The sequence below is a fragment of the Convolutriloba macropyga genome, chromosome 10 (assembly GCF_964194025.1).
Source record: "Convolutriloba macropyga chromosome 10, txConMacr16.3, whole genome shotgun sequence".
Classification (NCBI taxonomy): Eukaryota; Metazoa; Xenacoelomorpha; order Acoela; family Convolutidae; genus Convolutriloba; species Convolutriloba macropyga.
The window spans coordinates 26940960-26965403 of NC_134477.1; the positions used below are offsets into that span (position 1 = coordinate 26940960).

The 24444-nt window shown below is 34.5% G+C and overlaps 1 protein-coding gene across 7 annotated transcripts in view; it reads left to right on the top strand.

The window, feature by feature from the left end:
- Nucleotides 1-24444, top strand: part of LOC142347843 (uncharacterized) — a 58946-nt gene that overhangs the window by 32855 nt on the left and 1647 nt on the right. For 5 of the 7 annotated variants that reach the window (XM_075398968.1, XM_075398965.1, XM_075398966.1 and 2 more), the window contains 6 exons: nt 1234-1410; nt 3987-4450; nt 6232-6353; nt 8058-8082; nt 12428-12620; nt 15125-15292. In XM_075398968.1, coding sequence (XP_075255083.1) covers nt 1234-1410; nt 3987-4450; nt 6232-6353; nt 8058-8082; nt 12428-12620; nt 15125-15292 — 1149 coding nt within the window. The remainder of the gene's footprint in view (nt 1-1233; nt 1411-3986; nt 4451-6231; nt 6354-8057; nt 8083-12427; nt 12621-15124; nt 15293-24444) is intronic. The other 2 variants (XM_075398970.1, XM_075398969.1) reach the window with 2 other exon arrangements.

The following is a 24444-nucleotide window of genomic DNA, read 5'->3' on the forward strand; positions in this document are numbered from 1 at the left end:
TTTTTTTATAAAGTGGCCGCTGTCTGAAAAGGCAAATTTCGAAAGCTTTTGCGATTTGTGGTAAAATACCATTTTGATCATGCAATTATCTTAAAACTTTTTGCCCAAGTTTCATTATTAATTACTTTAAACCAAATTGAAAGGAGTTAATTGATCTTGTGAACAGTGTAACTCTAGAGTTTTTCCGAATCGTCCTGGCAAATAAGAAAGGTGTTGGCATGCACAAGTTTTTGCAAATAAGAAAATAAAAAACAGGTGTTTTCGAAACTATTTGTCTTCCTAATTCACAATTAGCATCCGGATGGCCAATTCTGAATTTCATCAGCAATTGTGCTTTATTGCTTGAGAAATGGGTAAATTAGCTTAAATTAAGTCGTTTCCACACAAGTTTACAACTATTATCTTAAAACAGGCATCGTAAAGCAAACCAACAAAATCGAGTATGCATGCTCGATTTTTCGGACATTGGCCTGCCACATAACGTGTGAATTTCAAAAAAAATTCTTTTTTATGACCTTATTTGCAAATACTTGTGCATGCCAACGCCTTTCTTATTTGCCAGGAGGATTCTGAAAAATTCTAGAGTTTAGCCCATTAGGTAAATTGTAAGTTATACTCAATCATGTACCTCAATCATGTACGAAAAAAGTACACAAGCAATTTACTGAATGTTCCCCTCGCAATTGAAAAATTTACAACTTTAAAACTGAATAATTGTTTCTTATGAAGGTCGTAAAATGACGACATTTTTCTTCATTCACTTGTCTAAGAAATCTAAAACAGTTTGATGACCATAACTTTGTTAAGCAACAAGCTGAGAATAGATGCTGTACTCATGCATGATTCGGCTGCGTTGAAAAATATGAAGTCATAGGATAGTAGAGGAAAGTTTTTTAAAGATGTTATATGTGGACTATACGAGTTGTTCTCAATCAAGTGAACTTAAAATATAACAGTTACCAGTAAAAAGCAATCAGTTCTGTTCAGATTTTAACTTGAGGAAATTCATAAAAGCTTCGGTTTGAAACCACAACCTGGTCCCTTTGATAACAATAAAATGAGCAAGCATTTGCATCTCACCATAGTTTTGCGCCTTTTGAAAGTTGATCATAATCTGAAATTATCAGCTCAGAAGTCTGCGGTGGGGGTTCGAATGAGTTTGGTCAGCGGTCGGCTGTGTCACTGTATCACTTAAGGGGCAATTAACCTTGTAAACTGTGAGACAAGTTTCAGATGTGAAGTCGGCGTTCAATTTGTCTAGAATGACATATCAGACTTTCGGCAGCAACAACAACAGGTTCATCACAATATACGATTGTATGTGCGATGAACGATTTATCAATCAAACATCATCATCATCATCATCATCACAATCAGGAAAACCATCATATAAAAGTGACTATAGACAATGTCCGGTTATCAAACAGAGCATTTTTAGAGCAGTTAGTATCTTCAAATATGCAAATGGCTAAAAAAGGGGGCATCACTCAACTAGTACCGCACCGGAATGTGATTAGCTGGCTCCTTATTTGAAAAATTTGGGTCAGAATTCAAAAAAAATTAGTTTTTTACTTGGACTTTTCAATTGAGTTTTTCTGTTGAGTTTTTCAACTAACCCAATTGCAAGCAATTCATTATTGTTAACGTTATGTTTAGTATATAAAACAGAGTAAAACAAGACGGACAGAATAAGAACAATGATTAATAGATTGGAGTAAACGCAACAGAAAATGTGATTGTTAAAAACTGTTGTTTTTGCAATTTAGACCTCGGCAATGTCCGCAAGAGTAATATATTTTTGTTTAAGCATTTCAGACTTGCGGATTACTTAATAATTAGATGCTTCAATACTGCCCCAGTTGTCATTGATGCCCAATAGAGCGAAATATTGACAGCTATTTCTCAAACTGTGAGTCTATCAATTTTTTAGGAAAAAAAATTCAATTTTCAAACACTTTAATTTTTACAATTTTACGCGCTGATGATTTGCGATATTCATTTTTTCGCAGTAAAATGAGTTACGTACACAAAATCAGCAAAACAAAAAGAATACTATATCGTGCGAGTAAAGAAGTGAAAAATTTTAAAATTGCCAATACGAATGTCAAAAATTGTTTTTTAAAAAAAATTAAATTGGAAACAGTTAAAATCAATTTTCGAGCAGCAAAAATAGTTATGCAGTCAAGATAAAAGGAAATTTATTTCGCGCAAGCAGAAAAGTAAAAAAAAACAAAATTTAAATTGGCGATAGAAATGTCAAAAATTGTTTCTTCAAACTCTACGAAACATTTGAAATCATATTTCCAGCATCCAAAAGATGAGATATTATATCTTGTCGGTCACCACATGTAAATTGTAAATTGTTTTTTTTTTAATTTTTTGTCATAGGATTTGACATATTTGATGCGGGAGACTTCTGCTTCAATGATTTTGTTTCTATTCCACTTGTTTATGGCTTGGTCAAAAGGCCATGTCTTTGCAACAATTAAGCTTTTTTTGCAAAATTTTGGGGCCAAATAAATTATATTAATTGCAAAAGCGGTTAAGGGCTCTATCTTTTGAAAATTTTTTTACTAATAATTGTGCTGAAGAACTTGTAAAAGCTGTTACCCAGGATGAGGTCGCGATCCAAGACAAGTTTTGGCCAGTCCGAACTGGGTTGCGAACAGGGCGTTGCGGCGCTACCCAACTCAATGGTCTGGAAAACATATTATTGGTGCCTTCCGTCTCGCCAATAGCAAATTTTGGTTTGTCTGGTCTGGTCAATACCCACATTTTGGTATGTTTTGTCTGACCACTACCCAATTTTGTGGTCTGTTCAGTCCAGCCTATGCCCAATTTTTGGTCTATTCTGTCTGGCTCATACCCATTTTATTGTCTGTACAGTCGGGAACCAAATTTTTGGTCTCCTCAATCTGGTTCATATTCAAATTTTGGTCTGTTTGGTCTGTGGCATACTAATTTCTTGTCCTACCACACCTGTTCCATACCTCAAACAACACTTTCGTGATTTAAAAGACTATAGCAAAAAAGATATCTCTAATCGGCGTCCAAACAATTTTTTATGAACTAATCAATGCCCAGAAGTCCGGCTCAGTACTGCAGCCTGTCCTCTGCAAAAAAATATTTCAGCTTGAGGTGACCTTTTGTGCAGTAAGTGGCCGATCTTTAGCAAGTAGCAATTTAAAGATTAAACATACACTGAATTGCGATTACTGAATACTCTGTGGTTCTTTGATTTGATGATGTTTTGGTTAAAGAACAGTAAAAATAGTGTATGCTGATTTCCGCTCCTAAAACTTGAAGGCACAAACTATAATGAAGGGTAAGAAAAACCTTTTCGGCGTGGCCCAGAAAAGGTGAAAAGAAAAAATTAAATTTTCTTTTGAATGCTTCTACATGTTTACGTGCGTCTGGCCTAGGGTTTGCTCGGTCTGGCCAAAGATCTGACCAAATCATTGGCCAAAGATCTGGCCAATGATTTGGCCTAACGTCGGGTCTTTTGTTCGGCCTGACCAGAAGTCTGGACAAAGTCTGTCCAGTCTGGCCAATAGTGGCCAAACTCTGCTTGGTCTGGCCAAGGACAACGAAAATCTGTTCTTTCTGGCCAATACCGAGTTTTTGTAGAACTCGTCACTATAACTAGAAAACAAAATTTAGCCCTCCTAGTTCTGAAAATATGCAAGTTGGACAGAATTGTGATGACCTGAAAAAGTCGCCATGTTGCAAACAATGGCTTCCCTCCACTCCATCCAGCGGCTCGTAAACAAAAATAATTGGTCTGCAAAATAATGGACGCTAAATTGTTTTTAACAAACTTTTTTTTTCGAACTTTTCTATAAGAGCTATATAATCAGACCTGACTTTGGCACGAACAAAGTCTTGATAAACCGCTAGTCAGTAGACTTTTATCAATCGGGGGCTGTACATTTTTCAACGTTCAAGAGATGCAAAAGATTGTTTGATAACCGGGCCCTTGCTTGAAGCTTATGAGTCGCACAAACAACAACTCAGTCTTATTTTCCAAGTATCAGTTAACGGCTACCTCGGAGAGGTTGACAATTCCTGGTCTATTATTGGGCGAAAATGGTCATGTTCATATCAGTTCAACCAATCAGATCGCTCCAATTTACCACAGAGAGCTCCTATTGGCTACATCGGAGGACGAAAATACGACTGCCCCTATTATAATACGTTAAGTTACTCAAATGGAGTTATTATTTGTTACCTTGATCCGAAAATCAAAGCTTGTCCAAGCTATGCCTCATTATTAACAGGCAGTAAGTACGAGTTAGTTCAAAATCGCGTCAAAGTTACTCGTCAAGTTGAAGGGCCGAAAAACAACGTGGCTTTATGTACCAACGCACCTTTAGCAATTCCAAATTCAGATTTCCTAACTTGGCATAAATTTGTGGAGTTTATGGAATACCAATTGATGTCGGGAATTGAGGTTGAAGGGTTGTTTTCTTTCTCACGCTGATTATTTTTACCCAACATATAGCTACCAAATTCTATTGTTTTAGGACACATTTTTAAGAAATATATCAATTTTGTCAAAGTCAAAATTAAGTTTGACTTTAAAGACTACAACTTTTTCTCAGCATCGAAACTATCCAGAAAGCTTCAGGCAAATTGATTTGAAGGTTGGAAAAGGGGGGTATCTTGAAGTCGGATAAGAGAGATTGGCATTGCATTACTCTTATCAAGGCCAGCTGTTTTTGCAAATAATTCTTTGTCGCTATGTTAAGCATAAAACTGTTTCAATTGGCAAAATCACAATTGGTGGAGTCTGTTATCAATTACTTGAGAACTAATCTATATGCAAAGCTTCTAAAAGGATACGTACAAGAGAGCTGACGCTGTAAAGAGCCGAGTATAAGGAGAGCCGAAAACAAAATCAGTTTAAAAAGAGCCGAAGGCGAAAAATTACATTGAATTACCTTTAATTGTTAGCGGATTGCCAAAACATTACTTATTTGGGTTAATTGGTCTCATGTTAGGTTGCGATATTTCATATCAAGTCCTATAAACCGAAGAGGCATGACCATGACCCGGGATATTTTCAAGATAATTATCTATTTATTCTCTTTCAGTTTCTTTTTTTAAAAAATACTGAACATTTGTTTCTTAAATACTCGGTTATGACTGGTTGAATGTTTGGTAGTCTCCTTTCAGAAGGATATATAATGGACTGCAAAATTTATCTTAAATTATTGACTGACAATTTCAATAAAATTTTGGATCTCTTTCAATCGGTTCTTTTAACTTCGGCTTTCTTTCAAGTCACCCCCTTTAAAGAGCCATGATATTCATTCAAGCTAATCTTGAATTAGTCGTTATAATCTGCACTTGGTAGCTTTAGGGACGTTTTTGGACTTACTGAAAAGTTCGTCTTTCTTTGATTTCCGCCTATTTTTTATATTTTTTATATTGTTTACATGTTTTGCAGAAAACAGTGACAAGATAGGTATACCTGAATTTGTCACTGTTTTCTGCAAAACATGTAAACAATATAAAAAATTAGAGGAAATCAAAGAAAGCCGAACTTTTCAGTAAGTCCAAAAACGTCCCTAAAGCTACCAAGTGCAGATTATAACGACATTTTGCAGATTAGCTTTTACGAATATCATGAATCTTTAGAAGGGTGACTTATAAGAGAGCCGAAGTTAAATGAGCCGATTGAAAGAGAGCCGAAAATTAATTGAAATTATCAGTCAATAATCTAAGATAAATTTTGCAACCCATTAAAAATTCTTCTGAAAAGAGACTACCAATCATTCAACCAGTCATAACCGAGTATTTAGGATTCGAATTTTGAGTATTTTTTTAAATAAGAAACTGAAAACGAATTAAACTCGATAAAAAAACTGTTTGCCAAGTGATATGGCTGTGCTCTAACCAATCATCTAACCGATTTTATTATCCGCCACCAGCTACTCAATTGGCTAGTATTTAGACCCTGAATCTTCTTAAGTCGCTTAGGTTTTTATCTGGCTTTTATCTCTAACCATTACGCGGTCCTCGGCCTACTGATTTCGTCATTATACAATCACATAATTATTTTTCAATTGAACTTTAACTGACTGGCTGACTGGCATGAAACCCATTCTCAAAATTGGTTTCTGGAAAAAGGGGTTTTAAATGTGTCGTAATTTTGGAATATCCAAGTTTTTGGTATCAGGACGGAGTATCTAAGATAGTTTACTCAGTGAGAACGAAAACAATTACAAGGTGGTAATAATGCCCAAGCCCTGGAATGTGACTGGTTATCCATTCTCAAAGGATCTGTTGAGGGCCATTGACTTCTATGTGAACAGAGGATCTCTGCGTGTGTTGGATTTGCCTTATTACGTGTAATAACTCACTGTGTCGCCCAGCGTAAATCGTAAATAATAAGTAATTACAACCTATATCACAAATAACAAACGGTTTTTGTGTAGATCGCTGCGCGCGGCCTTACTAGACCAGCAAATCCAGTTTAATGTCGCGAAGCCTGAGACTTGGTTTTGCTCATTTTGCAGGATTTGTGTAATTTTTGTGCTGTTTTTTGTATGCTTCTTTTTAATTAAAATTTTAACTGCATTGAAAGATTCGACAAAACTCGATAAAAGGATTTAACCAGCTTTATAGCATTGCTTTTGAGGACAATAACAGTAATGCTTTGTTCGGATTGCCCGAATAATTTTTTAATCACAGAAACAGTTCGTAGTTAATGTGCTTTTGTTCACTTTCTGATGACTTTCTCAATTCCTGACGGATAGTTAAATAATGTAAACAATTTATGTTCACAATTTTAATAGAATAGTTTCAGAATATCACCCCTTTTGGAAGGCTTCCGTTTTTATCGTTGAAATTTAGGTGGTACAGTCTAATTTGGTTCATATATAAGAGAATCAAGATAGAATATGACTTATAAATTCTTTCACTGGATGGAGTTTTGAGTTTATATTTTTAAAGACTCGATGAGAAAACCGGAAGTTTAGGGAAAAAATAAATTTTGTAAAAGTTTTTCAGTGAGCACTTTCGAAGAGTGGAGAAAAGAGAGAGGGGTTCTCTTGTTCATGCCTTCTTTGGAAACAGAGCGAGAAAAGTAGGCGTGAAAAAATTTTCGCTAAGCGAGCAAAACTTTTTGTTCAAGTGCGGATTTTTCAAACGTTTTTTTTTTTTGTTTTTCGAACCCTCTATGTTGTCCGAGGGGTTATTTCAGATTAGGGCTATACATTTAGGGTTGTTTTGATGGCGTTTCGATAGTTTTCAGCTAATTTGAAAGTTTTTCTGCTAATTCTCCGGTTTTAAGGCTATTTTAGCGATTTCTGGCCTATTTTTGTATTTCATTGCTTTTACTTGTCATTGAATGAAAACTTAATGCTCGTGGGAGTTTTTATTACAAATCAAATACAGGTTCTTTGGACTATGTAATTTATTTCTTTTTTGAAATTTGACAAAAAATTGCGAAATATAGTTAAATTATTTCTAAATTTCCTAAATTTACGATTTTTTAAAACTAGAGACATTTTTCTGCTTTTTTGCATTGTCTGAATTTATGTGAGCAACTAAATTGTCTCGATTACTTTTAATATTGTTTTTAATTGGTATTTGCAATGGTGCAAACTAAAAAATTAATTGAATTTTTTTTTAGTTGGTTTGAACTACTTTTTAATTATATTTTTTATTACGATTAAAATAGTCTTCTCGCTTCTTTGACGCTCACTGCGATCAGTAACTAGATATTCGACAGGCTGCTTTTTGGCGAAGGGATCTTCGAGTCTTTTTTGGAATTCTTCAGTCTACATTTTCTGTTTTGTTATCCCCTTGGTGTTATGCAGTTGCCGAAATATCTGGGGAAATTGTTTTTGAGCATAATTCTGTCTAACTTCTTTTTATTCACGTACCGTCTAAGCAGTGTTTCACACCATAAGCACGAAAATCAGATTATAACTACGTGTTTCAAATAGACCATTTAAACCAATAGTTAGTTATATGTTTCTTTCTTGACTTTTCCAAATTGCTTCACTATCAAGACTTTAAGTGTTTAAATAGAACAATGGGCTATTCAGTGAAGGACACTCTGGAATACCAACGGTTAGCTGTGTTTTGTTTTCGCCTAACCCTAATTAATCTTGTAGAGTTTTGTTCTAAATCTTTCCAAATCTAGGATGGTTTATTGGATTAATAACAATTGTCTAGGATTCTTTTTAAGCTATAATTTTGCAAGACTTTTGCCTTCATAACTTTTTGCAAGATCTTAAACTTTTTGTAAGAAAATCTGTGGCATAATCTTTGGAACCGATTTGGAATAATTTTGAAATGTCCTTCAATTTTAGCATCCGATCCTTTCAAATTGTCAAATATTCAGAGAAATACGCGCAATGATTACTTCTTGAGTCGATGCGATGAATTTTTGTAAGAACTGCGGTGAAATGCGTTGAAATATTTATTTTCACCGCATTCACCGCAATCACCGCATTTCTTACACAAATTCACCGCATTCACCGCATTTCTTACAAAAATTTACCCAAAAACCTCGACCCGGGCAGAGATAAGGACATTCTAGAGTTCTTCCATGATCCCCCGAAGAATGCTGCGGACTTCAAAACTGCCACTGTAGCTTTTGTTCTCTCTCTCAAAAGTTTCTCTCTTCATCATTTCAGAGAAAAATATTTTCTATACTTCTCTTTTTTAAATCTTTTTTCTAATTATTTAATTTCTGCAAAAGCGTTAACCCTCCACTCGGTCCAGTTGTTTAGATCTTCGTAGCTAAAAGGGATAAGCAGCTCACAGTAGCTAAAAAGATACACCAGAAGATAAGCTAGTGAAAACAGATATCAAATACGTCAAGTACCCAGAAATAATGAGATATTTCTAACGGCATACAAGCCGCATCACACATGACACAACACTCAGTAAACATGCAGTAAAAATGAAGCATCCTACCTACGAGACAATGGGAGAACTTGAACCTACAGGACCGCATTGGTCCGGAAACCCTGTAAATGGCATATGAGTTTTTGAAACTGAAACATACCAAGGTACACTACTCAAGACTGAATCAGTGACAATTCTGGTTATATCGTTCAAATGGCCATCATAAACTGCCAGAGAAAATTTTTTCTGAAAAAAAAGTAGAGTAATTTCTTGAGAAAAGTAAAAGAAAAACATAAAAAAATTACCATAAAATATGAATTAGAAGATACAGCTGATTGTCAATTAAGGAAGCCCAGAAACTATTTCAATCGCTGCCACTGCAATTTGATGACCTATCAATATCAACACCTATGCGATTTTTATCCCTGAGAATGATTTAGACGGAACATAAGATAATTTGATATCAGTTAAGTGATAAATGTGCCCATACCGTTAAACGTGCATAAAAAAACCATCGTAATAGGCAGATCTATCAGGAGTTACGGACCCTATTATTTCTATTAGATCCAGTTGGTACCTTTTAAATTTCTTTGACCCCAGCCTGATATGTGTAGCTAAATTCGTCTGATCGGGCAACATTTCTGATTTGGGACAAAAATTTTGCTAAACTTGACTCAATTCATTATGTTGGGATTCTAGCAAATAAACTTTTGATCAATAAAAAAAATGTCGAAACCATTTTCATATTCAAGTTAAAGTAAATATTTTCCAAATGTCCGTAAACTTTTGCAAGTTTCAAATACCTTTGTAATTCTGTCTTGATAAGTTGTTGTCCCTCATCATGGGGGGGGGTTGAGGAACCATAAACTCAAATGGTTTTTTTGTTCAGACAATTTTCGCCGATTGATATATTCATCGTAAAGAGTTATGAGAGGTATTGTTAAAAAGCTCGCCCAGCGTAGAATATCGAATAAAACGATTTTAAACTGGCTATTTTTTTCAGATTTTCCGTTATTTTTCTTGACTTTTCCGATAAAGACATGTGTTATATCATTGGAAAGCCCTTTGAATATAGCTTATATAAGTTTTTTTTTGAAAAATCACTGTTCTGAGAAATTATTTCCGACCGGAAGTACAAGCCCAGAAACAACTGAGACAATCACTGTAAACCACAAAGAGAGCTAGTCCTGCTTCCACTCCCATTGCAACTAGCCTGGAATTAAAATTTTGCCGTTCTTTGCTAACTTTACTTTATGATTATAAAAAACGCAGCTTTCATTTTGATCTTTTATCTAACAAATTATTTAGATCTATAAAATTTGAAACGGTTGAGTGTTTTTAAAGGACGAACAGCAGTAGCAAGGCTGGTTTTGGTCCAATCTTGGACTAATACATTCCAAATAAATATTGGATTGTAATCAGTCGGCCTTTTCTTAAAAAAAATTGATCTTTTTTAAGTTAATTAAAGAAAGAACAACTCAAATCAAAGTTCACTGTTGATGGGTCTAATTGGCTCCCTCAGCAGTTCCAAATTCAATTATCCAGTTTCTTTACTCAAAGGGTTATGGTTGTTTGACTTATAACAATGTTTTTTAATTAAACAATGGCTGATTGAACTTTGCCACCATTTTTTTCTTTATTTGGTCAACTTGTAGCTTAGTGTCAGCAAAGGAAGAATGCTTCTTCTTTCTCTTTTTTATACTGAAGTTAAAAATAATTTGCTCCGAGGTTTCACGCAATAATTTATGGTTTTCTGGCTTTGATACTGGTATATTTCACATTTTCTTTTAATTTTTAGGCATTGGTCCATTTCTCACGTTTTTTTTCTCGTTTTGTCACATTATCACAATATTCACAGCTCACATACTACATTTTTAGAGTTCAAAATAAGAAAAATTGTACACATAAACTTCTTAAAGGGTGTAGATTATAGTTTTATGGGTTTCGACACCGCATTCTTGGAGAATTTGATTGAATTTCTTACATATGTCCTTAACTGTCGTTTTTACTTTCTCTTTTTAAAATATCTTTTGAAATAACCGGGATAATGACACAGGCCCGTTGGTTTTTTTATGGAGGACGAAATGAGTCTGTATTCTGGTTTGAGTAGATGGCTAATAACTTTCATGACTTTTGACACACTTTATTTCCAGAAAAAAAAACAATTTTTAACTATGCATTTTTGTTTTTTTTTGTCTATAGTCTCGTTAATTATAGGCCACCAATATTTTGACACAATATAATGACAATGTTGTGACAAAGGGAAGGTGCAAGCGTACAAAGGTTTTTTCTTTTAAAGAGTTCGTCACGGATTTACTGGCTTCGTCACAGGTTTTTGCAAAAAACAGTGAACTAGTTTTTTTATTTTTGTCTATATTTGACGTTCTTGTTGTAGATGTAAGATAAACTTTGTATAATCACGAGTCTCGAGCGCTTCCTTTGAACAAATAAATAGACCTATTTTTTATGTCATTTTGTAGCTAATGGTTTTCTTGACCTTGAAAATAATTGTTTTCGAAAAACACAAAAGTTTTACTTAACTTAGCCCTTTCTCTTTTTTATCTACTTTCTACCTATTCTGATTAATGACAGGTCGGATACCACGTTATTGGCGTTCAGGGAAAGCTCGATTGAACATATTTTGAGGGGCAAAAGATGGCTTAACGGCTTCGACAGCGTTTTCTCGCAATTTTTATTTGAATTTTCGTTTGTTGTTTTTATGTGTTGTTCTTTTTGTAACCGCATAAGAAAATAACAAATGAGAGGTATTAATGGATTCCTATAGAGGCAAATGTGATCAAAAACATTTTGGATCTTTTCAATTGTTATCTAATGGTGTTGAATTACTTACTATTTAATTACTTTGAAATTAATTGTTTTTAAAAGTATTATCCAGTTTTTTTTGCTGGATTTTTTTACGAGTTATTTTTAGGAGTTATTTGCGTTGGAGTTGATCTTTTTGTTTTGTTCTTACATGATTTTTTGAAAAATAGCTTAATTTTTGGGGGTTATCTGTCTGTTCCTCTTTTGGTAGACATTTATGCAAAAAATGCGGATGAGCGGGGTCGGAACTTTACGTGCGAACGCAAATTACAGAGCCTCCTTGTTCATATCTCAAATTAGCCATCGGCAAACAAAAGCGTCAGTACGAGCAACTAATAGAACGTCAGAACTTCAACATGCATCAGCAAAGCGTAATTGATTGGTAAATCTTATCCAAAATTTTCATAAATTGATAAACAGCTCGAATATCTTTAGTTCTCATTAGAATTATAAAAGGAGTTCGATCAAAAACTATACCTTCACTTGCCTAAATGACCTCTGATCAGTGTTAACGAGATTGCACATTAAGTGAATCTCAAACCAAAGAACAGCGACAACTGCCTCTAGAATGCACGATCTGAACAATAATCTAAACAATGTCTGATCAGTTATCACTTTTTGCGGCACAATTTGATCAAGTCATTTCGGACAGGAATCCCAGCCGCAATATCATCAGAGTTCTAAATATAGGCAACCTAATCAACAACTAGCAGATTGATTATTTATGACTAATTATCAGAGTGCGAGGGACGTGTACTTGATGATGGCTGCTGTCAAAGTGTGGCACTACACACACTGTTACCTGAAGCATTCCCTGGAGTTCAAGTACATTACAGTGATGGACTTGGATGAGGTGGTGGGATTCAACATGGACAGATATCCACAAGGAATCAATCAAATCGTAGAACAGTTAGAGAAACACTACAACAAAGGTATGTACTCAAAATTGAACTGAATCATCCAAAAAACCAATTGACTAAAAATTGGTTCACAATGAGTGCAATTCAGGAAAACACTACAAAGCTTTCGTATCAGAACGAGTCTAGCTTGCAGTGGGCAATAAAAATAAGAACTATGCTTTATTTATCAATTGGAATGTTTAAAACGAATGAATTAGTGCATGAGCATGCCAATATATGCCAATGACTAAGTCGAAAGTAATGGATTAAGCGCGAAGACGTATGTGTTTTTTGTAAAAAAAGGTTCAAATAAAGCTTGGAATACGACGAGCAAAAGGCCATTCAGTCGAAGTTAGAATGGTTGATAATTCTACAGGTTTTAGATAAATCCATAAACTAACCTTTCTATTGAGTAATCCATCGAATGCTTTCCTTTTTGCAAAATATGGGCATTTGAAAAAAACAAAAACAAAATGTACGTTAAATATAGATAAAATATCTTTTAGTTTTCTTGTGATGCGTGGGCTTTTGGTCGACTGAAAATTATCTCTGAAAATTAACACTCTATCAAAACTGAATTTATAAGAAATGAATCAGATTGCAAAATATCAGATTGTCATCATTTTGTAAACGGAGACTAAAAAAACAGTTCTCAAAACCATCTTTGAGCAAAAAATCCAAATAGGTTGAAATTAAACACTCTAGAAATGCCAAATGCGCTGCAGCCTATGGATTAAAATACAAAACAATCCCAGAAGAAACATTCCAGGACAAAATAGTACAAAAAAAACAGACAAAACAATCCAGACCGATAGATAAAAGAGGCCTCAGTGTCATTGGCCAATAATGCTCTGTCTTTGGACGCTGAGCTACAATTTTTCTTCTCAATATCTGCAGGAACTAGTAAAAGTAAAAGTCTATGAAATGTGACACCATGGATGCGTTCATTGCAAAGTCTGTTTCAGTCATTATTTTTTGTAATTAAACAGTTCCAAGAAGACATGCCATCAGTATGTTGACGGTGTCTAATTTTGCCACTGCCTTCATAAACGAGCAACTCCAATTTTATGTTTGTCTAAACGAATTACATGGTACCAAATTTTGTGATTATGACGCCAAACTTTGTTTGGCACTCTTTGAATGCTTTTCAAATAAAACAAAAGATGTTATTGTTCTTAACAAATAGTTTAACTTCTACATTTTTTTGTTTCATAATTTGATTTATTTTATCTTGAATTGAGTCACCATATGTGACTTTTTTCTTGGAATTGTTTCCTGCTTTTTTATTCTCATTTGTCTAAGACCGTTTTGTCTGGAACTACTTTATTATTTAGGACTATTTTGGCTTAGACAGCGTTGTTTGCGATTGTCTTGTATGAACACACTTACATGCTTATTCACTGAAATCAAAAACATTATGATTGCATGAAAATCAAAATTAAATTGTCTCAAACCATCAGTCTTATTCTGGTTTTGTTTTGCATTACTTGTTGAAGTGGATGGACAATGAAATTTAACTTTTGAACACTATACATAGTTTAAATAGTGATTTTTAAAAAAGTTTCTTTTATAATTTTTTTGCAACAAGGAAAAAGAAACAAATGTATTGCCGCAAGAAAACTGCACAAACAATAGCTTCTGCTTATGGTTTTGTTTGCTCAAAAGAGCAGAGAGTTCAAAGAACTCTGCGGTAAGGATCACATTCTTTTAACTGGTAAGCCAACAGCCTAATAAGCTTTTCAAATTAAAAGTGGGATAGTATTTTGCAGAGTAAGCTATTGTTTTTTCTTCACTAACTTTACGTCCATGTGAAAAAACTTCTTGGAGTTCATACTTTGAACTCTTTAATTCAGCGACGTTGTTTCGGATGTAAAGAACATTAAGCTGGTTTTTTTTAATAATTGATTCGTTTTATCCTTCCAATGGTCGTAAATAAAGCAACAGAAAACATCTTTTGTAAAATAATACCATAAAATCATACACATGTGAAAAAACTATTACTCTTCTGGTTCAAAAGTCAAACACACCAAAGTTATTTGCTGTTATTGCTGAGCAAGTTTCAATCGTAGAACTTTCTATCTATGGAGTTTTTTCCATTTTTTGAAAAAGAGTTTTGACTCCATTTTTGATTCCATTTCTGAGATCCGTTTCCTTTACACAGTGATAGGAAGATCTAATTTTAAGACCGGTTAATTAAGAGTAAAACCTGTGAGATGCAAGATGCTTACTCATTCAACAGAAAAACTGTGCCACCTCTAATCAGATTCCTGTTTGTTTAAACATTAGTCAATCATCCGATTTTGCCATTTTTGGTATATTTCGTCTTTTGATCAGATTGCCGAGTGCAGCTGATCTTATTCAACTAACTGGGTTTTTCTTTCAGGTCTGGGAACTAACCAGATTTAGGCCTCGTCTTATGGAAGGACCACGCTCTACTATAATCATTAATGAAATGCCTTGAACACCTGGACTTGATACATGTTTTTTCCATCGGCTTATAAAACCAAAATCTTTTTTACAGCTCAATTCTGTTTTAGACAATTCAGTGAAAGCTTTCCAATTGACGGAGAGGCGCATGTTGACAAGAGGCTGTGAAGCCAAATTTCACAACATATCATTTACGAGAATGAACAGAATATCTGAAAAATTGAACACATCATGGCACCAATGGTCTATTCTTACCAGAAACATCGCTAAAAGGAAAAGTTAGTTGTGAACCAATAAATGCGGCTTTTGAAATTATTCGCAGCTGAGTGTATGTATTGCATCACTTACAGAATATTATTTGTTGGAACAATTCAGTCTCCCAAATTCCGCTAATACTGTATGCTTGACTCATCCTATCAGTTTAATCACTGATTTTAGTAGCAATAAAAATTAACTAGATGTAGGTGGAATGTTTTCTTCACCGAAATTCTCCCTACAAATGGCTTAAAAGTTTTTCACGGTTACCTGAAACATGCATGAGCAACATGCATATTTCGCTCCAGTTTTTTAACATCATTTTAAATTCTCCATGAATTTTGAATTTGAATTATTGAGTTTAATTTGTGTATAATTGAAATTTGATGCACTGAGCATTCACTGCAAACAATCATGGTTTTTTTTAGCTGGATAAAGGTGAAATAAGGTTTTTACTATGTAGGTGAATATTTCTGGTTTGCAACTTTCTTAATCGCTTTTACAGGCTTTATATAAATTGATCATCAAAATTAAGTTTCCTGAAGATTCGAACTCCTAGGTGTCTGCATCATTTTTGTGCTGCTTTCTATAGCTGCGAAGCTGCAAGCTGAGCTAAGCTATATCGCGGTGCTCTTGGTTTTTTTACAATTCAAAGAATTTGAATTGTATTGGGGCGCTGTCTTTTTTTTTACGACTCGAAGAGGAGTATTGGTTTTCTTAAGGTTTTTTTTTACCGGAAGTACTATTCGTTCATACAATGTTTTGACCTAAATGCGAGAGTGAGTGAAATTGCAGTGTGAACTAATTTTTTCTGAGCGAGAGAAGTTTTTTGATCATGCGCTGCAGTTAGTGAATAACTTTTTGACTTTAAAAAATTGTTTTTGACTGAATGGCACATACAGTTAACCGTTTTTAGCCGTTTTTCGTCTGAGAAGCGCATTTTTTTGCTTGTAATTTGGTTTTTTGTAGAAATAATCTTTATTCGATGCTATATGGAATTTCAACCTCTGAATTTGATACCACAGTGTTTTACAGAGCCTGAAAATGAGTTTCAATTTCAAAATTGGCACATATTTCTTCATTTTTTAGTTAATTTTTGGCTTTATTTTATTTTAATTTCTTCATTTTTGGATCTTTTAACCGTCATTTTGTCAAAAATCAGTCCATATGGCATTCTCTTTTTGATAATCCATATAGTCAACGCCTCTTTCTACCTCGTTTTAATTTTTTTTTTTTGGAAAATTGTACATATGCTAATCAGATTTCGGTAGTTTTTTTTTCCAATTTTCGTCAGTTTTTTGTTTGTATTTTGGTTTTAATTACTAGAATTAGTCTTTTTGTGCAACACGAGGTACTTTATTTTCGTTTCAAAAAAGACTTGATAATTTTTCGGCGTTAAGGTTTTGAAAAACAGTCAAAAGTTTTTCATAAATGCAGTCTTAAAAGCTTTTTGACTAATTTTTTTGAAAAATGTTTCAATGTTTCGTATGTTTTAATTCTTCTTTTCAAATTTTTTTTGTTCTCTTAACGAGGATAGATCTTTGTATCGGATAACTAGTTATCTTTCTATGTCTCGAATACTGAACAACGAAATGTATTCGTTTTTCTTGAGTTTTTTTTTAATTTGAATTTTAACTTCCAAAAATAAAGAATGTCTTTATTACGGTGTGCCTTACATCCTGTCCATATTCTTCACCTTCTTAGGAGTATTTTTCTAGCTTTTTCTTGGCACCTACAATTATATTCGGTATATTGATTTGTTCAGTTGTTGAAAAATTAAATGATTTTGCTTTTTCTTAGATTTTTCAAGGGAGGCACAACAAGGAAGAAATATGTGTTGTTTTTTGTTTTAATTGCAGTCATTAGAAGTGTAATTAGAGTGGTTTTCGGCTTCTTAAATTTGAGCAGACTTCTTTGAAAAAAATTAACTTAGTTTCTAAGATTATCATCTGCCGTTTGCTTTCGCGATCTTTTTGAGATTAGAACCATTTGAGGGCAATTGATAGACTTTTTTGAGGGCAATTGATAGCCCTGTCAACTTTTTCAGCCTATCAGTATACTGTCCATCTTAATTGTTTCGGATTTGTTAACATTACCAAACGTTTTCAATAGTATAAAAATTTGCTGCATTTTGTTGCTCTTGGTGACAGTGGTTTAAGTTTCACCAATTTTTAGATCTGACCTGGGGAGCTTATGGGTTAATGGTTTAATACAAACGATAATGGCTTCCGCTGCAATTACGGTTTTTTTGTGAAGCTTTGACGCTTCGAGTTGCTTCCGGAGTTCTTCCGGCAGTGTGTTTTTAAGATCGGTTCACACATTTTCATGATTTTTGAAGTCAAATTGGAGTAGTGATTTTGGTCATGCCGAAACATGAAGCGGAGCGAAAAAGCGAGCGGTTTTGCGGCGTGAATTTTTTTCACTCCAAATTTAAAGTAGATTGAGAAAACGGTGTTTGAACGAAAATTTGCTTTCTCGCTAGTGGTTTTTTGTTCCCATGCGTCAATTTCACTTTGATTTTTACTGTTTTTTCGATTTTTTGGATCCGTTTTTTTTCTAAATGGTTTTCCCAATCCTTTCATAGTCCGTTCTAGGTCTAGTTTTCTGTTTAGTCAATGAAAATTCTTTGAATTGTACGTCAGGACTTGTCCAGCTATGTTTTTGTCTCGTCGTCTGACGCTCTTTTTTCGTTTTACATTTGTTCACACAGCAAAGCTGAAAAAGTCAAATTTTATGGATGACTTCTTCCTCTCACCAACGGCATTTCCGCGCGTGACGTCATTTTTCACTCGCTGTAGCAAAAATTTTTAAGTTATTTGCGTGATTAGATTTTGATCATACGTGACTTACCTCACTCAATAAAATGAGTTGGCATTTATTTGCTTCACTTAGAACTTAAAACTTCGAGTGAGTCACTGCAAATGTTCTATAATTGCACCTTCTTAGCGTCAGGGAAAGCAGCCATTAATGTTATAGTAAGACAAGAAACCAGAAAAAAGCCACAACATTCACGAAAGTACTGTGAGTATCGAAAAACTGAACAATTAGTTAAAAACATAAAAAACATCAAAAGACACTATTTTTTTGTTTAGAAAGGAAATAGAGCCAGAATGATTGAGAAAATTTTTTAATTTGACAGAAAAGTCAAAATTCAAAAGTTCCTTGATAATTGTTTAAAATAAATATATTCAATGTCTGAACAGCCATTAGATGTCATTTGAACGAAAAAGACAGATTAACTTAAAAACTGTTACGAAACCGACTGGAATCTCGTTTAATGAGACTGGGACTAAATAAGAAGAACAAGCATTTAATACAAGCAAGACTCAAGAATTTTGTGAAGGTCCAGGAAAACGTTTTGCACAGCCATAACAAGCATGAGGGTTCGCCATAATTTTTGGGAAGGATTTTTTGAAGCTGAATTGAATTTCAAACGAAGTGTACCAAAGGTGCTTAATTTAATATAAAAAATACACGTAACACATGGCTTACAATGCACTAAATAGCGAAGCACTTTGTCGAGGCCATATGAAGATCCATGAACATTTCCATGACAACATGATAACTTTATTGGGCTGAATTTGATTGCAGATGGGATCTGGTATTAACGGAATCTTGTTATAAAAGTTGAATTTTCTGTTATTGACTTATAACAAAGAAGAAAAGAGTTCGAATGATAATGACGATGAAAAACACCGCGCCAATAAAATCTGAATCTTCTTTATTGGTTTGAAAAATCCTCAATTATGCTGAAACTAGTATTGCTATAAAAATTTTTGTCTGCAACCTGTAGGTCTGCATGTCTTGCAGATTTGAATTGGGCTAGAAAAACACATTAGGTGTCGTTTTATCAAGTTGAACTGAATTACCAAAAATTTAGGAAGAAGAAAGACTGGCTTACAAAGCAAAGAAAATGTGAACAAAAACTACGGAGATCGGCATGAGTCAGATGTTCACAAAATTAAAAAAAAAAGGTTTTCATTAGTTCATTAGTTATTCTACGCTTAGCAATATTTTCTAATGATACCACCACTCACCAATTTCTGCGAGGAATATATCGAACGACCGTAGTCGACAAGATAACCTGTCGAACAATTAGTTCTTCTACCCCTCACATTAAAGTGGGATTGTGACAAAAACCACAAGCTGCCTCCTTGGATACATCCAGGCTAAATTGACAGTTCTTTAGAGAAATTCTTTAGCAATCTTTGTACGAGGGTGCTAAGTAGATTTTACAAGAGCGCTTGTACGATGCAATTTTGGAACAGTTTTCACAAAATAGCCACTTTTTACTAGAATCGAGCAGATTAGGTGGTTTTCGCAAAACTCAAAGTTTTATCAAATCTTTGCAAAAAGTGGCTATTCTGCAATATTATCATGAAAACTGGCTAATTTTTAAAAAGTTTCCGAAGACGCTATATCTTGCAATTGTTTTAATAAAATATATGGAACACAAGTTTCTTTTTGAAATTTTCAGCTAAAATGAAACAATTTTTAATTAACATTGATTTCGACGACGGAGACCTATATTTGAAATTATATACTAAAAACCTATGTAAGAATTGCGATGAAGTAATCAGAAGCAGCCTGAGACTTTAATCCGGCTATATTATAGGGACGGATGCTCTGAGGGACTCTGAATTTTGTACGAAATAAGCTAAAAAGTGCTGAAATTAATAAAAAGATTTAAAAAGGTAAATTTATGTTGAAACATTATATAGCGAGTTTCTGAGCGGGAAATTTGACAACGTATAGACTACTTTTTTCGTATACCACCTAGGTCAAAAATTTGTTCCCTCTCAGACTGTACTCTGGCAGTGACACTCCTCCTTAGACCCTCAAATCATTTGAATAAGTCCTTGAGTAGGTTGAAAAGCAATTTATGTTGAAACACTAAATAGCGATTTTTTGAGCGCGAAATTTGACAACGTATCAAGTACTTTTTTCGTATACCACCTAGGTCAAAAATACTAATACACTAGACCGAATACACCAGACCAGACTACCAGACCACAAACCAGACCACAGACCAACTTAAGATTTAGCGCTTCTACTACACCAGACGCAACTACTACACCAGACCGAAATCTCGACTATTGGTTCGTTCTCCCTAATTTTTGGGTGACAGCACACACCAAAATAAACGTCAAGAACATTCTGTGCTCAGCACATTACCTTGTGAGCTCAACTATTATAAACCTTTTCCTGGCTATGGGAGTGCAACACTTTGCACTCCAACTCAACATAAAAATACGCTTCTGAAGCTAAAATAAACCTATTTTCCGATTAAGAGGTAATATTTGAGGCAACCTCACGTATCTCAATCCGTGTATGTGTGTTCAACAGTTTGTCGACAAGTTGTTTGTTCAGTTTTTGTAAGTTATTTTACAATCAATCTGAAATAATTAAGATTTCATAGTAGAAACGCGAAGCGTACCAGTCAATAATATGTCAAAACGACCGCATGTTTCTGGACCAAATTCTCGAAAACCACTGAAAGAAAAAAACAGCAGTCACAGGAACTAAATCACGGCTCAAGCCCAGTTCAATTCAACAAACAGATCCATAATCCGTTCACTCTACGACGAGTTATTAGCGAAACTATGTACGGTACCAAACTCCAAAATTGACCTACAACGACTGACGTTTTGCTAAAATACACACTTATTTCTCAATAATGCTTGAAAGAAACCACACCAAAATTATAGGGATCAAAGTACGGCTCAGGGAGAGTTCGAATCAAGAAACAGATCCAAAAACGGTTCTTTCTGCGTTGAGAAATTTCAAAATTAAGGTACCGTACCAATGTCTGAAACTGACCTAGTACGACTGACAACTACCACTATTTCTATTACTAGTACCACTGAACTATGGAACAAATAAATATGGGGATACTCACCACTAACTCCGAAATCTGAAACACTAAAACTGAACGTCAAATGCAGCCTTATGGACGTTTAAGATGGTCATCAATGTAGTGTTTCTCTCCTCAGGAGGTCAATCTGGGGTCAAGATGCTGGCCAACTTCTCAAAAACGGCTAAACAAAAACCAACACCCTTAGTAATGTTTGTAGAGCTGCTAGAGATACGCATTATTTTTAAAAAAATGAGTCCAATCGGTGCAGTCTTCACGGAGTTATAGCAAAAACAAAGTACCGTATCAAATGACCCCAGTGCAGAGATACAGCACAATCAGAGCTAAAATTGACCTTCTGAACTATATAAAACGACCTATAAACTATATACGGGGACAATCCCTATTATCAGACAAGTCTAACGGACAAACTATCTTGTCTAAATTAGCCTGTTTTGGTGGTCTAATATGTAGATACACCAAATGGACCGGACACGAACAGGTCAAAATGGGGATATGTGTCCTGGCCAATTTCTCGAAAACGGCTGAAAAAAACAAAACGCCGTTTATAGGGATCCAGGTACGGCTCACGTTGAGTCCAAATCAAAAAATAGATCAACAATCGGTTCACTGTACGAGGAGATATTCCAACATAAAGGTACCGTACCAAATGACAAAAATGGACAAGTACGGGTCACGTTTCGCTAAAATTGATAACCTGAATTACGTAATACTACATACAAATAAATTTATGGGGAAACTCTTCTCCAATTGAGGATTCTAAAACACTAACATTTGTTGGGTAAATTGCGTTTTTCGGGTCCGAAATTTGGGTCACCCGGAATAGCCCGAAAATTCGACTGATTTCAAATTTCAAAACTGATAATTTTTTGATTAGGCGGATTTCAGAAACCAAGCAAATACTGCAACCAAGAGGGGTTCAGTGCCAACAAAACAAGACAATGCCCGCCCAATTTGTTACAGTAGTTTTAGAGAAATCGTCAAACACATGAAGCGTACCCAGATTTTTGGGCCATTGGGACACCCCGATGTCTCGCAAAGTCGCGCAAAACGACCAAAAACGGCGCCCCGTAGAAACATCTGAACGCCAATCAAGTCCACTCCGTAGTTACTGAACCCCCAAAACCTGTAGTGCGAAGTGGAAAAAAATCTCACCTCGCCATAGAGGCCACGGTGTTTTGTGTGTTTTGAAAAAAAAAATAAATCAAACAAGAACTTCATGTTTTCGCAAAAAATGAAAAATTATTGATTTGCCAAAAATAAAGTATTATAAAAGCTCCTTGAAACCAAAAATGTTCTAAATATTACAATTTGCAAGTAACAAGACCCCAAATTAGAAGAAACACAACATCAAAACTCAAAAACGTTTTGAAACATCATAATTTTTTATTTTTCTTAAACATACAGCCTAATAACCTTCTGAGAAGGTCGATTTCAATAACAAGTTAACTACTGGAGACAAGAAGAAAATCTATTCAACAACACGCGACTGTGTCCGTCTAACTTGGCACAGCAGCTTGGCAGAAAGCATGAGAAAAGTGAGGCGTGCCCCGATTTTTCTGCTTATAATTTATAATTTGCGCAACAAAATTCAGGAAAGCGACACGAACCTGCCCCTCCAACAAGATTCAGGACCTAAAGTATTTTCATTCGTATTTTTCTGCACGCTGAAGACCTCTTCCACGAAGTAGGCACAATTTCCTACCTCGCCGCAAAGGCCAGGGTATTTTGTGTGTTTTGACCAAAAATGAACCCAAAAAAGAATTTCATGATTTCACGAAAATTGAGAAAACATTGAATTTGAAAAATTAGAGATTCCAAAAAATTCATACACCCAAACAGAGCCTAGATAACTCAAATTGCTAGCAATATACCACAAAAAACTGCATCATTACTAAAAAAAAAACATTTTGAAATTTTATTTATTTAAAATTTTTAAAGTTACAGCCTAATAACCTTCTGAGAAATCCGATTTCAGCAACAAATTAAAATTTTTTAACAAGAAGATCTTACCTTTAACAAAACGCGACTATGCGCATCTAAATTGGCACAGTAGTTCAGGAGAAATCATTAAAAACGTGAAGTGTTCCTCGATTTTTCTGCTAATAAGAAATAAATTTCACACAAATTTTTGCAAAGCGACATAAACCTCTCCCTGGGACATGATCCAGGGCGCAAAAAGGCATATTTTTTATCTGGATGCTGAAGACCTCTTCCAGGTAGTAGAAACTCTTTCCCACCTCGACGCAAAGGCCAGGGTGTTTGTGTTTTGACCAAAAAAGAACTCAAAGAATTTCATGATTACACAAAAATTGAAAAAACATTGATTTCAAAAAATTATGGATTCCAAAAGCTTCATGAACCCAAAAAAAAGATAATTAACACAATTCCCAATTAACTATAACACAAATAAATGAAAAACTGCATCAATACTAAAAAAAAATTTTAAGATAATTTTTTAATTTTTTTCAACTTAAAGCTTAATAACATTCTGAGTAGGCCGATGTCAAAACCAATTTAAATTTGTTGTCGCGAAGAACTTATAACCAACAAAACGCAAATACTCCGTCTAAATTGGCTCAGTAGTTTAGGAGAAATCATCAAAAACGCCAAGCGTGCCACGAAATTTTTGCTAATAAGACTTAAATTTCACACAAAATCTACTAAAGCAACATAAAGTTGCCCCTCGGACGTAATTCAGGACGCCAAGCAAATGCATTTGGTAATTTTGGAGAGGGAAGACCTCTACCATGAAGTAGGAACAATTTCCCACCGCGCAGCAAAGGCCACGTTGTTTTGTTTGTTTCGAGCAGAAAGAACACAAACTAAAGTTTTATGACTTCACAAAAATGAACCAATATTGAGTTTTAAAGATTAAGGATTCCGAAAGCATCATGCACCGAAAGCTTCAAACAAAGTCTAAGTAACAGAATTTGCAAGTAACCAAACCGCAATTGAAAGAAAATTTACATCAAAACTAAAAAAAACATTTTTTTAAAGATTTCTTAAAGATTGGTTGGACAAAAGTATATTGCGTTGTACAAATAATTTATAGTGATACTTTGCGAAATACCAGTTACAAAAAAATCATATTGTAGTTTTCTCTTTGAACTTAATAAAAAAACATTTTTTGGCATAAGATCAACAACGAAGTTAACGTTTGATTTACCAAAAAGTGAGTCTGGCTTTCTGTATGATGAGCCGAAACTTTAATTGGAATGAAAGAAGAACAAAAAATGAAACTTCAAAAACTTACCAGTTCTTTTCGAATGAAAAAATTTCAAGGACATTAACACCAAT